At 39.8% G+C, this 17,069-nt stretch overlaps 1 protein-coding gene across 7 annotated transcripts in view; it reads right to left on the reverse strand.

Annotated features, from left to right (window-relative positions):
* DISC1 (DISC1 scaffold protein) overlaps positions 1-17,069 on the reverse strand; it is a 204,739-nt gene that overhangs the window by 120,124 nt on the left and 67,546 nt on the right. For all 7 annotated transcript variants that reach the window (XR_011140295.1, XR_011140296.1, XM_068939028.1 and 4 more), the window contains 2 exons: positions 16,593-16,722; positions 12,769-13,004 (listed from right to left, as the gene is read on the reverse strand). Coding sequence is in view for 5 of the 7 variants with exons in the window: in XM_068939028.1 (XP_068795129.1) it covers positions 12,769-13,004; positions 16,593-16,722 (366 nt within the window). In the remaining 2 variants the exon portion in view is untranslated. The remainder of the gene's footprint in view (positions 1-12,768; positions 13,005-16,592; positions 16,723-17,069) is intronic.

A 17,069-nucleotide genomic window follows, 5' to 3' on the forward strand; every position in this document is an offset into this window, starting at 1 on the left:
CTGACTAAAGGCAGGAAAAGAAAGGTTTTTAATGCTTGCAGAACTGACAGCAATCTATGTATCATATACATAGATTCCTCATTCATGCAGATAGCCACGTAGGCTTACCATTTAAATTGCTTGCAATGGAATTACACACACGAGGCTATATAATGAGAAGAGAAGAAAAGAAAAGCAATGCAGACTTGCAAAGTACATCTTAGGGCCTCATTGTATACCCACTAGACCAGACTAGGAAGGCACGAGCCCTTTCTGGATGATGAATAAGTAACACGTTGGCAAAACATGGACTTCAATCAGAGAATTGCAGGAGGATATGGGAAGGCTGCACTTCTAGGATCCAAGGCTGACATGGCATGTAATAACAGATTAAGGGAAAACTTTAAAGATCCAAATAGTTCAAGAAAGTCAGTGTATTATAAGCATCTCATGCTGATGACCTAAAAGAAAAACACGTGTTGAGCGTGTTGAATTGTTACAACACAGTTGGAAATTGCTGAGACAATGACGTTCAGAATTAGGAATAAGACGTGGGCAAAATAAAGACACAAACAATGCAGTGCAGCAGGGGACAGAGAAGGAAGCTTGGGAATTGAGTGGTCTGGTTCACACAATCCTCGCTCTATCACAGGCTTCCTACATGACCCCAGAGGCCAGTAAACGTCCTAATACAACAGGTAGTGTTTAAAAAGCCTTTTAAAGAATATTCTGAGGAGCTATGATATACATGAAGAAATGGCAGACGTTATGGAAGTGGCTTTGTTCAGAGGAAGGCTGAGTAAGTACAATACTGGGAAGAAGGGCTTTCTACTAAAGGAAGGAACGTTTCCGAATTTCTTTCCTTCCACTTTGCCAATATACTTCCCTTCATATCTTAAGCTATTGTGTATTTATGCTTTGCTTCCTAAGAAAAAAATTGAAAGAATGAAAATGGCCAAAAGGCAAGTCATGCTGACCTCTACATTAAAGATTTATGAATATATATACCGCTTAAACAGAAATAGTTCCTGTATCAATGACAAAATATACATAAAATGACAAAAAAATGTGTGCAGAGTACAGCCTCCAGAACTGCACAAGCAAAAATACTACACGTATGGTTTAAAAATTATGAGAAAGTACCACTGTAAAAAAAAAAATTTATATATATATATCCCATACTGGAAATTCTTCTTTTCATATAGAAACTGAGACATCTCATGCCTAAAGAGACTGAAAGGCAGACGAGGTACCCTGTAACAGAGAATATTAATATTCTTCCATATATTGCTGCCGCCTAAAAGTTATTCTAGGTCCCACTGTTTCATTCCCTATCACTGCAGCACATTACAGTGCTTAAGCAAAAAACACACTTCCTTTCTTCAAATGTAAGCACAAATCAGAACAATTTAAAATTGCTCATATTTGAATCTTGAATGCAAGAGCTGCATGAAAGCTGTCTAGAAACCTAGGCTCACCTTGTGAAAGTTTAAAATGTAAGAGAAAACAGGATGGGCTGGGCCTCAATTCATACGAATATTTTCCTGCTACTTAAAATGACTTTTTAAAAGTATTTCCTTGGCTATCAGCAAATTTAAGCTGTTTAAAGTATGTTTGAATTTGGCCTTAGAGTATTAAGACTTCCTGCAAAGGATAACCTACCTGATTCTAATGGTCACAGTCTGCAAAGAGGATGACTTTTCCAACTCTCACTTCCCTAACATGATTCTTTTTCTGATCCTGAAGTAGCAAAAAGTTCTGCTCTCTCAGAAGATGAAAACATATAAACCAAGCCCTATGCTTCTCGTCCTGCACTTAACAGCAAACAGAAGCTGACTTTCCAAAAAGCTTTTGTCCAGTCCCTTGCAAAAGAAATCAGAAGTACTACTCAGGGAACTTTTGGCATGAACATCTGCTACAGTCTACATCAAGGCAAAAATTCAATAAAAATCCACTAGAAATTCAAAGTCTAGGGACTTTCCTGGGCCTTCAGGGAAGAAGTCTGCAATACAAAATCAAATCAAACAATCAATAACTTTCTTCTACTTTTACAGGTCCCTTGATGCGCATCTCTCACAATGCTTTGAAGACAAGTAATAAAAAAAAAAAAAAGCTTTTGAAGAAAGCTCTGCTTAACAGGAGGCAGCTTTAACCTAGATATGTGAAATTTTGACTAAAATAAAGAATAACAAAAGACTCCTGTACCTAAAATTTTGAACAAAATCAACACACTCATGATTACAGATAAAATGTGCAGCTTCTTAGCAGGAGAACACCTACAAGGGTGTTGCTGGCCCTACAGCTCTGTCCAGTTAAGAAATCTCAGAACTAAAGCATTAAATTAACTATCATGAAACAGTACCTTTTTTTTTTTTTTTTTTTTAAACACTCCACCACACAGAATTCTACCTAATCAAACAAGTCTTTGGATGTCAACTTTATCTTCATTCTATGTGATCTGTTTGTAAGCCCTGCTGGGCTATACATCTGGATAGGACCATACCAGGAAAGCAGTTTTTCAGATAAGCACAGAAGTTCCTCTCCTTTGTGCAATGATCAATGGGACTTTAACAATGGCATTTTCACAGCAGCATAGCTCCAGGTTGGGAACAAAATGTCATCCTTTAAATGCAAATCCACATTTTCCAACTAAACTCCAATTTTTCCTTAGATAATACAGTCCACAGAAAACTTCTATAAGGAGATAGAGCTGCTTAAACATTGATTAAAAACACAAATTTCTGCTGAATTCATGTGGTAAAAATCCAATTTCTCTACCTCAATCTGTCAGTGCTCTTGAGGGGTGGACTTTGACACTAAATAGAAGAAGGAAAAAATTGCGTTTAATTCATACTGAAAATGAAATTTGTGGCAGTTACAAGGGCTAGTCACCTGAATTAGAAGTAAAATACAAAGTCTCACCTTGGAAAGCTTCCAACCTCAAAAATTAATCTGATTTGAGACAATAATTATCAGCAGATGTACATTAAAGTACAGGAGCACAGGACCTTCTGCACATTTTGAGTCCACATAGATCTTCAAGGAATAAAAATGAGAAACCAAAATTACGCACCTAGCTCTGAAACAGCAGCAAGCTGATTTTGTCCCAGCAGCTTCCTCTTCTTCTGGCTATTGTTTGCTGAGTAGTACTTTTTTTTCTTTACATCGAGAACTGCTTCAAAACTTGCATTCCTCCACTCAGCGTTTGTCACAAGGCAGAACTAAAAGTAGACTTTCCCAGCATCTCTACATAACCACAATAAGATTTCTTACCAATAAGATTTCCCACTGAATCACAGGGTGCTGTGTGATTGCACTTGTCCACATCTAGCGTCAAAGACTGCACCTTGTTCATACTTAGGAGAAACAGACTGTAATAACTCACCATTCTGCCCAAAAGATGCTCTTACAAGAATTCTAAACTGAGAAGATCCTTACCTGCTATAGCGCTGCCAGACGTTAGCCCTAATTATGGGAGGCCTGCAGAAAAATCAGGGCATTAGAAGATGCTTTGTGGGTTTTTTTGCAAAAAGGATTAAGAAAGATTTTTATTACTTTGTATTGCCCTCGAAAGGAATACTGAGGCAGCACTTGCTGTGAAAAGTTTGTTTAGGATAGTAGCTGGTTTTTTAGATAAAATCCCTCTATTAGAAACAGCAAGTTCAGACACACTAGAAGATACTGCTGGCATCTTTAGTAAAAGATTCCAAGCTGAATTTTCACTGTCATTTATTAAGAAATCTTCTAGCCTTATAAAACAGCATACAGGCAGCTGAACCGGCAATCTGTTAACTCACTATTTCAACCAACCATTTGCACACTGCTTTACTTCCTGTCACTCTTCTGTCATCTGCTGCAACAGAGAGGTTGGGGCCGTTGCAGCCTCAGCTCGTACCCGGAACAGGAGCAACAGATGAAAAACGAAGGTGCAACAAAATGGCTCTCTGCAGCGGCAGGTCATGACATCCAAACGCTTTCCCCAGATTTTCTGGTGTGCCAAGAGATTCCCATCCTTATACTACACCTTTCTGGGGTGCATGAGAAAAGTTGTATATATACTATAGCTTGCCAAGGGTAGCTGCAATTATCCTCCTAAGAATAACAATCACTGTACTACACTGCCTGAAAGGGTCTATACCTGGGTATTGTTGTTAACCATTTCTCTATATTACATAGAACATTAATCAGTACCATACACTGACTGCGACAGCTGGTCATTTTTCCGTAAGGAAAAATAAAGCTCATTGCCTGCCTGCATACCCAGAGGAATTAGCACATCTGTGGCCTGGACTTTATGGGCTGCTCCACCCCACTGGAAGCTGTTAGAGCAAGCAGGGGCAACCACCCGCTCAGCTGGGGAAACCAGATTACTCACTACACTGCACACGGGGGTACTCACCTTTTTGCTAGGACCTTTTCCTTCAAAACAATCCTGCTTTAGGAGGAGGGAAAACTGCCTCCAACAGTGCTTCAAAACAGTTTAGATCGCTAGCCTCTGTCCTCAGAGTTGGAAGACTTATTCTCTCCTTTCCCTACCGGGTTTCTGACCTCTCCTGTTCCTCACAAGGAAGGCCTGTGCCTATGGCCCAGGCCCAGACTTTGCACAAGCCTCGCTCCGCTCTGCACCAAGGGGGCCCATCAGGACCAAGGGGACGAGAGGCAGTCCCAACCGCAGAGCCACGGCACGAAGGACTCTGCTCATGCACAGTACCAGACTGCCGGGGACACGACGACATTGTCCTTTGCCACAGTTTCTGGCTCTGACAGCTCCTGCCCGATGCCTTTGGCTTGCAAATTCACGTCACGTTCTGAAGCACGTTGTTTGGTATTCCAGGATTTTGGTAGAAAGTTCCTTCTAGAGTTGCTCACATAAGTAAGGAAAAAAAAGAAACAAAGCTACTTGCTCAGGGACTGCATCCTTCAATCGAGAACCAGGGAAAGAAATCAACTTTATGTAGACAAAATAGAGAACTGCTATCTGTCTAGCTACAAAAAGAAAGAGGAGCTTGCTAACCACTCAGGTCACCAGGCAAGAGAGAGGAATCTTCTTTTGCCTATGACTCGTCTCAGCCTCTCCCAGAAACTTGCAGAAAACTACAATGACAGCCGTCTCAAAACGCAAACTCAGCCCTGCGACACAGCTGAAAAATCAGACAATCATCCTGTCACAGCTCAGGGTCTGAATTTGATGCAATATTTGGAATTTCCCCTCAAAAAAAACCCCATCAGGGCAGAGGCAGTTGGCTGTTCAGCCGGTCGCTACGTGGGCCAGAAGCCTGGGGAATTCCCCAGGGCAGGGCGCTGCCCAGGGGCCAGGGAAGGGCTGCCTGGTTCCCTCGCTCGGCTGCAAGCCGACTGCCGCGGTCTTTGTGAAGCTCTCTGAAGCTCAGCATAAAGAAGCAAATGGATCAATGGATCATTAAGCAAAAGAACTACAATAAAATAAACAGGGCACAATACCGTCTTCATTATACCTAGCTATAAGGGCGGCATTGTTATCAGTAGCGTTATATCTTAAGTATTCCATAATTGTATTTTGGTTCATCTCACACAGTGTAGACAGATACATTTCCTATCACAGAGAACAGTTTCACAATTTTATGTTAAACTTAAAACAAAACAAAACAAAAAAACATCAAAGCAACATGAAAGGGCTGAAGGCAGTAAGGCGAATACTCAAAGTGACCTGTGCATCATCCTCAGGTCGCAGAAGATCACTGATCCAAATTAAACCAGCACAAGCAGGCCTGTGGGAGGAGCAAAGCTGTCAGCAGCCTTGAAGGCTCCCACGTCCAAAGCTTATGACTGGGATACAAGTGAACAACAGGAAGAGCTGTTATGTGGGCTGGGCAGCATTTTCTCACTTGGTGCATTTCACATGCAAACGCTGTCTCTCAATTACTTCACCTCTGCAAGTCTGCAGGAGCTGAATTGCTGAGGTGAGGGAGGGCTCCCTCTTCTTCACTCCCACGACCAGATGATTAGGCTCTAGCTGTGGTGGCCACTCAGCAAGGTGCTCAGTGCACTGCTTTGTCCGTGCATCTGACACAGCTCAAACCTCCTCAGTTAAGCGTGTGCATGTTTAAGAAGGACAGTAAAGGAAAAAAGCCCTTTTTTCTCAGCTTTTTTTACTCACTTGCATCCCTTTTTAATATTATCCTTTCCCTGGATTTTCAGTATTTTACAGCAGTACCATATGGACACATACTAGCATGGGTGTGAGTGAGAGAGAGACTGATTTTTGACAAGAGATAAGGAAGAAAGATTGTGTACAGAATAAGAAACAGTAAAGAGCAAGGAGACCAGAAACTTTATTCTCCTGTACAGTACAGGAGCAAGAATGTTAGGACCAGACACATATGCATGTCCACACCAAAACACATGCTTCAACCATCATCAGTAAAAGATAACTATTTATTCTCTACTAAAAATCTTCAGGAAGAACTTCTAAAAAAAAAAAAAAAATTATTATTCTGCCTCTGTCTAAACCTACCAACATCATTTTCTACGTGCAATCAAGGTCTACCAGAGTTGTGAAATCAGGAAAAAGTGCAGACAGAAAAATCCCCAGCCAAGCAGAAAGTCAAAAAACTCCCTGAAGTAAAGAAATTAAGGTTACCAGGCATTAAAGGTACAATTCAATTCTTTGCTGTCCTTTACATAGACCCATCAGTCAGGAACATTAGCACTCTTGTGCTCTCTAGCAGAAACTTTCTGATACTACGAAGCCATTTCATTCCCTTGCTCTTTGTATTTGCACTACCCCTCTATATCCAGAGCGTATTTTCGATATGCATGCATTTTCACAGAAATAGCCGATGAAAACCTCAACCCATACGTTTAAAAAGCACTTTCCTAGCCAGATAGCATATCATCTAGCAAACAACAGATATCTTTTTGAAAAGATAGAATAAGCAGAACAAATTGCACCCTAACTCTCATTAAAGCTGAGATTTTTTGTTTAAAGGCTGATGCAAACAAACGTGGCTGCATTCAGACTTCTTCAGTAATTTAAGGCAGCTTGCTAACCACTAAGTTAACTAAGAATGTTATGTGGAGATGTACTTTGAAGAGCAACAAACATGCAAAACAGACTCTCCTAATGACAGTAACCCATTCTGAATGACAGCTCTACTCTTTCAAAGTGAGTATGTGAAATTTCCTCTCTGCCCCCCACAGCTCCACCCACTTTTCACAAGTAAATCAACTTCTCTAAAAAAAAAAAAAAAAAAAAACACCCTTTCTTGCCTCAGTCAGGCTTTGGCCTCAACTGATGTTGCTGAATGGTTCAAGTATATTCCAACTAATAAGGTTTTCACCCCTTGAGCACTTGTACTTCACTTCGAATTAATCTTTGTTAGATGAGCTCCAGGCATCACTAAAGCAGAGTGAAATGGTTGCATAAAACTTCCAAGTTCTGTTCCTTGTGCCACTGGCCACGACAGTACCGTAACAACTAATATATAAAATTGAAATTTTCCATATCTTCTGACCATCCCCCCACACACTCCGTGGAACAAATTCCTACTAATTAAAGATTGTTCCATGGGAAGAGCGGAAGAAGAGGTAGTGTATTCCAATATTTTGAAAGATATTTAATCGAATTTCTTTTTTTTTTCAACCAGCATTCAGTGGTCAGATAACAGTCCATATGGAACTGTGCGATTTATTTTAAGGATGACATGCTGTACAGTCACATACATAGTATCATCCGCAGATATGGGTAAAATCAAAAGAGAAAATGCTAAACTAAATATGAACAGAAATGGAACAGACTTCCCCAGTTTCCATTGTGAAATGGAGAGAAACACAAAAAAGGAGAACAGTGGCATGGAAGAGAATAAATCAAACATTTAACACTGTCTTACTTAGTAAGTAGAAGATTCGAGTTACACAGTTAAAAAATGCATTTCTGAAACTGGATCCTCTTCAGCAGGAGATACTGAAATGATACATTTTGTTACTCTTGCAATCTCCAGGAAAGAAAACACTTAACACTTAAAACACTCAGACTCACTTTTTTTTCCTGATTCCAGGATGTCATCTTTACTTAAAACACAAACGTGTAATAGCATGCAATGCCAGCTGCTCCCACATTTTAAACACAGCATTAGCACACCTCATGCAAGTAAAGTGAGTTTTTGTACTTCAATTTCTGCATTTTATAATAATTAGTACTGCCTTTAGATTACTAAGAACAATTATGCCTGTCTTCACAGCAACATGATCCCGTTTTGTGGTCTCAACTTTACGAGAATCCCTGTCAAAAAGCAAGCTAACGTATTTGACTGCACGTGAACTGGCCATCTTTTAACCTAGGCTTCCAACAGCACTGAAGACAGGGCCCAAGGTTATGCTTGTAACATTCCTCAATTCTTCAAACTCAAAGCACATTATAGTTACTGACAAAAGCTTTTTGTTTTCAAAACATCAGCCACATACAAAAGACAAACAAGAAAACATAAAAGGGTATTAAACTCCCTGAAAATAACAATGCTTGACAAGAAAAATAAGTTTGGAACAGCACAGCACCTACTGTTACATTGTTTTGTGCTCTTGCTTCTGCACAGATCTATCCGGGGCAATTATTCTTCATTTAAGATGTTTTCTCATGCTCCCAAAAGTTGGCTTTAACAAGTTGCTACTGTACATTTAATAACATTTAGACAGAGAAAAGCAAATTATCTGTATTTTACAGTGAGCTGCAAGCGACTCAGTATGATTCATTATACCACGTATTGTTTTAAGAGATCACAAAATCACAGAATGGTTGAGGTTGGAAGGGAGATCTGATGATCTCTCTGGAGATCATCCAGTCCAACCGTCCTGCTCAAGCAGGGTCCTCTAGAGCGTATTTCCCAGGATTGCCTCCAGGCAGGTTTTGAATATCTCCAGGGAAGGAGACGCCACTACCTCTCTGGGCAACCTGTGCCAGCGCTCTGTCACCCTCCCAGGAAAGTGAGGAAAGTTTTTCCTCATGCTCAGATGGAACGTCCTGTGTTTCAGTTTGCGCCCGTTGCCTCTTGTCCTGTCCCCGGGCACCACGGAGAAGAGACTGGCCTCATCCTCTTGACACTCCCCCTTCAGATACTTGCACACATTGATCACATCCCCCTCTCAGTCTTCTCTTCTCCAGGCTAAACAGGCCCAGCTCTCTCAGCCTTTCTTCAAGGAGAGATGCTCCAGTCCCCTCATCATCGTTTGTAGCCCTACAAATGTAAAGCCCTACAGATGCTTCACATCAGCCCTGTGTTATTCCAGTGCTAAATGCAGTGCTAAACCCAATAATTACACAAAAGCACATTATAGCAGTACTTTACTGACTAGCATAATGCAGTTGGAATAACAATACACTATCTTGCTTTCAGTGGCCAGGAGTTTGGCCTGTACAGCCTATCGGTATTGAATGAGGGTCTGTGTAAGCACTGATCTTTAGTGTATGTGCATGGGTACAACTTTATTTCCCACAAGCAAGGTCTGACTTTAAAAGACTTATTTTTTTCTCCTCTAAAATGATTCATAAAATAAAGTGTGCATTTCCAGTAAAATCTCTTCCACATAAAATATCTCAGGTGTTAGGAATTTAAAACTTAACAGCACCTAATAAGCTCAACTGGTTTTGTCTAGCGTTTAACCTCTTATCTAATATACAATTGTCTTTCACAGGAAGTACTGATTTAGGAGCCAAAACAAGTCGCAACAAGGGAAATTCTGGCTAGATATGGGGGCGAGGGGAGAAGGTTCACAGAGAGGGTGGTCAGACCTAGCACGCCCAGGGAAAAATCTCCATCCTTAGAGATACTCAAAACTCAGCCAGACAGGGCCCTGAGCAACCTGATCTAACTTCGAAATTGGATTTAACTTTGAGGTTGGCCCAGCTTTAAGCAGGGATTTGACCAGACGTCCTCCTAAATTATTCCTTAATTCTGTGACAACGCAGGTGACTTCCATAGGCACACAGGAAGTATAATGACACCAGATGTCTTAATCTCTGCTTGCTGCTTTTTCGTGATGTATAAAAAGAAAACAGAGTATAACCGGATGAAGACACATAAGATCACTGTACATGAGGTATGATGGACTGCACACTTACAAAAGGAAGGCACTCATCATTTTGTTCAGTCTAACTGTGAGTCTGACCTTCATCGATAATAAATTGTTTATATCCCCTCCCCACCCCCCAGCCCTTTTAGACATATAGTATGACTTGGATGCAACAAGTGGCAAAGAAGCCATCCTGGAAACCTATGCTTGCAGAACATGATGCCACACAGCTCTGAAATGCTTTCAGTTACCAAAAGTAGCAGATGGTTTCAGGGAAGAGACCCAAGAACCAAAGGCAGACCAAGGCAAAGACGGAGCCACAGGACAAAGTCAAATGGTTGGCTCACAGCTGGACTGGAGATTTCTGTCCTTGCTCCCAAGACAGCTTGTGCATTTTTCAGTAGAGCACCAGGCACAGTAAACACAATCCTTGTGCAGATTTTGAATGGGACATAGCAGACCAAGAAGCCACATTAAGTTGAGAAAACACCTACAAGAAACAGTAGCTCCCCCTAAGTTTTGAATTCAGAGGGAACCATCATCTCCTGCAGAGGCAAGAACCTGCTGAACAAATGGTGAGTGGCATCTTGCTTCTCTGAGAGGCTGCATCAACCAGGTTGTGGCACGTTCCTACCAGCTGACTTCACCTCTACTTTGGAAAAGAAAAATACATCTAGCACCTCACTGATGGAAAGTTGTCAACTACCTCAACAACTATCACAATCAGGTCTCTTTCCCATCTCAGATGAGTGCTATAACCACTAGTCCTCTCCAGTCCCACTCTCCCAGCGTCAGCCCTGCTCTTCCTCATTCTCCTTCCGGCCTTTTGCCAGATTTTGACATCTTGCATCCCTGGATACATCACAGCCCAACTTAAGAATTGTAATGGAGCACAGTTCCTCCCATGACACTGAAATCCTTGGCAGATAAGAGCCATCTGTAAAGCTCTGGGAGCCGCAGGTTCAAATCCAGTCAGGCCAAAGAGGGCCTAGACCAAGACCTTCCGCTTCCTGAACCCAGGGTGCTAGGCACTGGGTCGCTGTGCCATAAGTGGGCGTCTGCATTACTGCCATCAGTTCAAGTCAGAAAAAGCTTTTGGGAATGAACTTGCAAGTACACCCTGAGGTAGGAGATTTAAAACTGTTCCTGAAGGCTGTCAAAGATTCCCACCTAAGCGTGTTTCCTTGTTCATCCTAACCTGGCATTTATCTGTCTCCACATGCAACTAGGGAACCCCAGCTATGGTAAAGAGCAGCACCTAACTCATTATTGGTGCTCGGGACCCAAAGTTCAATTAACAAATAAAATTAAACCAAAAAAGTAGCATTCAAGGCACCATTCAAAAATGAACAGAAAGGAAGGAAAGTAGTTATACATCTTCTCCATTAAAGTTCTGAACCCACTTCAAAAAACCAACTCAGCATTCCCTGAAGTGATTGTGTTATTCACAGTGCTGGTGACAGAAGAATCCAGAGCAAGACACTTTCCCTGAATCAGTACTAATTTAGGACTTTTTCTGAAGAACTTCCCAAAGACCAAGTATTAAGTGCAACTCAAATGTTGCATCAGCAGTATGAGAGAAAACCTGAATGTTCTCTTGTAAGCAAATTCAAAACTAAGAGAAAATTCAAATCACAGCAACAGTTTTCACAAAAACTGCTTGAGACCTTTTATTCCTCCATGTCAGAAACATAAGTGTAAATTACTATTAAAAATATTAAAGATAATCTAATTCAAAATTTTAAACAAACCTCAAAAGAGAAGAATAACTCCTCTCTGGGATGTTCTGCTGACTTAAAAAAAAAAGAAAAAAAAAGAGAAAAAAGAAAAAAAAAGAAAAAACCACCTGTATAAATTAGAACACATGAGCAGCAATTTCTCATGAATGTTAATATAATTTAATAAAACCAAACTAAATCCAACAAACACGAAGGGAGAAAAACATGAAGGGATATACTGCTTTTCTGGATTATCTGGAAGAAATGAAAGTTAAGATAAATAGGAATTTTATTTTGTCCTGGTTACACACACACATAAAAGTAGTAACATTTTCAGAGTTCTACCACCAACATCCCCCTGGCCCGTTGGTATGATTTAGGCCCTGAAGCACTTCTATTCTTTTTGTAAATAAAGATGAAGTAATTCCGAAAAGGTTACCACGTGTAGCTACTTTTTCATTTAGAGGAACCATATGCTGTGCATTTAACTGTAGCTGTTCTCAAAATTTTAGTGCCGTATCACTCCTCCCACTACCTCAAGTCTATTGTCTGAGCCCCTCTCTCACCACAGCTGGCTCTGTTATGACTGGAAGCTCACTGAAGCAAGAAGCATCGCTAATATTTGTTTGGATGGTACCTAGAACACATTTTCAGGCTGTAAGAAACATATTGTAATTACTGCATTGCCAATCTGAGGGGAAAAAAACAAATCCATCAGTTAACAAGAAATAGCTTAACTCGATGATAGCTATTAATAGCTGATGGATTCAAATGCTTTCTGTAGGTGGCTCTTTAACATAAAAAATAAGAAGTGCAAGACCTTCAAATAACTACAGGATCTTCTTTCCTAAGGAAACATATTAATATTAAAACATTTGACATCTGTTCTTAGAAAATTTTAAAGTGCCTGAACCCAGCTAATTAGCTGGCACAACTATCGTGAAAACAACTGACAGTCAATCCAACAATACATTGGAAAGATGAAAAAACCCAGTACATCACTGACAACATACTGAAAATTCAATACCTCTTTATTGTCCCCGGAAGATCCAAACTGAACGGGATTTGATAGGACGATGCTAAAGTGTCATCCACAGCCTTGCTTATTTCCTGTAGCTCTCTCAAAGAAACACAGTCAACCAAAGCAGTCAGTTCACAGTCATGTGCCTGAATAAGCCTGTCTTGCTCTTCAATTTCTCTTCTTAACTGTTGATCTTTTGCTTCTAATGTGGCCAGCCTTGCTCGGAGGTCTTCGATTTCGTTCTGCACAGAACGGAAATCCAAGTTTATTGATTAACCCCATCAAAGAAAAAGCTTTCTCCCTAGAAAAATAAACTACAAGTCTCAAAAGTAGCATGAATTAAGGTTGTCCAACACATTTCAGTAGTATTGGTTTTGGCAGCTTATAATTCTAGCAAACTTTAACAGAAATTGTTAATACTTGATAGGAGTTTGCTGAATTTTCTCAGAAAACGGAGGCAAAAAAATGGCTCTTTTTCAGTGCAGTTTGGCTCTTTTTAGCACAATGTTAAAGGAAAAGTCATTCTTGTGCTGACATTCAAAAATTCTTACATCCATTGTATTTAGAAACTCTAGCACTTCACAGCTCGAGTCTCCCCACTTACACTTCAACAGCAAATTTCAAGCTTCTGCTCCAACATCAACTGCCACAGGCATGCTTTGCCTTTAAAAATAAGCCAATATTTCCTAAGAAACAAACTTTTAAAAAATCTGAATCTCAGTTGATACATAATAGAAGCTCGTCACAGATTGGCAGCTAAAGTGATCCTTAAGTGAAGCCTACCAGTCCCGTTGCAAAAATATCCCTGCCATAGTTCCTCTAGGCTTCCAGTCCAACATCAGGCACAGGATGCAAACGGTGAATAACTGACTGTCTTTCCAGTCTTTTTTACATTACTATTTAATTTCAATAGAAAACACTTATAAAATTACCCCCTTAACTTAAAATTACCATCACTCAGATCTCAAGTGCACTCAGCCAGCCAGAAGTACAAATCACATGCACTATGATACAGACATTTGTTGCAAGAGCACATCCTTGGAATTTTTTCCTTGGAAACCCAAAAGATAGCTTGCACCTAGTAACGAGAGCACTTACAGAAGGAGCAGGGCCGCTGATCGCATGGCCCTTGGCTCATTTGTCCCAGAATTTGAAAGCTGAGGAAAAAATTACAGAAGGGAACTAGAGAAAAGTCTTGCTGTCTAAGTAGTTGAACGTCATACTGGAGAATTTGATTCTATTCCTACGTTTCTTATCGTCTCTGTGAAACTTTATAAGCCACTTAAACTATTATCTTCACATACAGCCACAAATTGAATGTTCATCATTTTCCACAGAACCAATAAGAGAGATCTCTGAAGTGCTATCTAATACTCTCAACAGAAATCAAAGCTCATAATTCTATGCTCTGACCATATTCAGTATGGTAAAAGAGAAAAAAAAATTGAGGTAAATAATTAGGCATTACAAAATGAACATTATCATGTGGTTTTTGACAACAATTCACTTCTTCATTCTCTATCGATAAAACAGTTCTTGCACCTTTGAGCCCTGGCTTGAATAATTCAACGTATACTAGTGCTGTGCACTAGATGCATCAATTATTTTCTTCCTTTTTTTCTTTTAAATTTAGCTACAAGAGGACAGTGGCCCATGTTTCAACTCCAGGCATTTGTCAAGGACATAAAGGTCAGCACACCAAAAACATCAGTTTTGTTTCTTTCAGTCTCAAGTCAGGCTTCTAGCGTGCACAAAGGACAATTCTGTCCCTGTACTGCAGGTTTGGGAATACTGCCAAAATCTTAATAGACCGTACTTAATACAACGACCTTCATATTCTTTGAAATTGTTGTAATTGTAATCACTGCAATAAGCAGCCTACATGGAAACAGAAAGGAAGATGAACAGAATTTGATTTTATGACACACTTTCATACTGAAATGTTTTTACAACATAAATAGATACCAGAGGCATAGAACTTCTATGCACAAAGAGAAAGCTACTCTGCTTGAGAATACTTCACACGCATTCTTGGAGGAATGGAAATTTTAGCCAGTAAACTGGAATTCTCTCTCATTCTTTTCCACAAAATGCCAAGAAGTCTTTCATGTGCTCTTGGTCAGGCTCCAGAGAGAGATAAAAAGGACTTAAAGTCTCTCAGCAAGGAGCAACAGATGATTTTTGGCTCACTAACCATAAGCTCGAGTTTGACTATGTGGATTTGAATTTACGCTTAGATTTCTAACATGACAGCTAATCACTACTGATTGTAAAGCTCTAGCTTCAGCAATGGGCTAGTGTTGTCCACAAAGCAGAGACTGCAGTAGCAATATCAGTATGCAGATTTTAGGTACTGTCACAGGCTTTCTCCAATCACTGAAGGCAAGCACAGATGTGAGAGGGGAGAAGGGAACTGAGAGGAAGAAAGAGAAAGAAAGGGAGAAAAAAAATCATTTCCAATCACATGAGTTTCTGGGCAGGAGCAATCCTTAAGGCATGCTGGGAGCCCATCGCAAATCAGCCCTTTCTCGAATCTAGAGTTTATGGTCATTTCGATCATGCCATGCTTGTATATGGCATTCACGTACAATGGTGTGGATAATTTGTCTCCAGCATCACTACTCAGAAATAAAAATTCACCTGGATTAAGTACAGTTGTATTAGCTGGCATGGGATTTTAAGTACAGCAGTTCTCACTGGAATATCTTAACGTGGTTGGCTGGATGTCTAGATCACCAGAAATAGTTAATAATTAACCTCGATAATGTTACACTAGACAGTGTCTGCTCTTATGTGCTGATGAAATAAATTCAAACAATGCAAAGGTGATGAATAGGATAGGAAAAACATTTCTTGATCTAAGTAAGACTTTAAATCCATCATCTAAGATGATCTTTTCTGTTTCTTTCTTTCTTTATATGCATATATATATTCACATATATACACATACATATACACATACATATATATATACATATACATATGTATGTGTATATATGTGCAGCTATGTGCACACACACACAAAGATTACTACACTGGCAGATCCACTAAAGGAAGAAAAGTATAAAAATAATGAGATTTCAAGAAAAGACCACAGGAATAAAGAAAACCAGACCTTACCACCAGCTGTCTAAGAGGACACATTGCCAAGCGTGATCTCTAAGGTAGACACTGAAGTAGAGGTAAGATTTGTACTAGAAAATAAACTGAGATTTTTGAAGGACAGTGAAAAGAAAGAGTTAAATTACGCTTACAAGACTTGCAGATTTTAATTTGGACAGAAGCCATCCTAAAAACATTACATTTGCCAATCATTACTACATTGTGACATCATGTGTCAGTGCAAAGTTATTGCTGGCAAATGCTGACTTTTCCATGACGACTGCTGCATCCTCCTGAAAGGTAAAGACCATCTTTCACGAACAAAAGCTGGTAAGTCACATATTGATAATCAAATCTATCCTGAACCGGATGAGAGATTGCTTCCTTCAAAACACTTTTCACCTTCAAATAAAAACTTTTTAAGATCAGTGAAAAATGTCAAATTAGAACACAAAGAGCACGCACAAAAATCTAACAAGGAAAGTTAAAGCGCGCACACAAGCCACTGAGCCTTCCAGTTCTGCTTTTCTGTAACGAGATTAACACAGCTCCTGTGGCTGCCATCTCCAATCATCACTTAGATTATCAACTGGACTACAGCCAAGGCTCTAATTGCTACACAGAAGCAAAGTCACTATTACAATAAGTTTATTTAATTCCGTCTGACAGCTTACAAGCTTTTCCCCATGCAGCATTGGTTCTTATAGACAACTTTTTAGTCCTGTTACCTGTAACCATTTCTTTTCTTGAAAAAGCTGGTTTCGTTTTGTGGCCGAAACCTGAATCCTCTCCTGGTAGGTAGATCTCAAAAGTTTAAGTTCATTTTCTTGCCAGAGCTGGGTTTCTTCATTTTTAACCCTTAGAAAAGTGACAAAAACTAAAAATTAGTGTTATCACGGGGTACCTGCTTCTCAGAGATTAAAGAGAAAAGAATGCTATATGTTACCTTCAGAGTCATAACAGTCCCTCATCAGAGTAACAATCACATCTTAAATAGATGCACAGCTAGAGAACAAGAGATTTTCCTTGGCATATCTTCCTTTATTATATCAAACATTTACACTGTTTTTACAACATGCTCAAGAAAGAAAAAGGAAAACTTGTATAGCTTCAGGCTTCCCCCAGCTACTTCATTTTTCAGAAATTTATCCATCACTGCCTTGAAAGAAGCAAAACTAAGATGTGTAATTTCTATCAATATAGAG

The sequence above is a fragment of the Struthio camelus genome, chromosome 3, assembly GCF_040807025.1.
Source record: "Struthio camelus isolate bStrCam1 chromosome 3, bStrCam1.hap1, whole genome shotgun sequence".
Classification (NCBI taxonomy): Eukaryota; Metazoa; Chordata; class Aves; order Struthioniformes; family Struthionidae; genus Struthio; species Struthio camelus.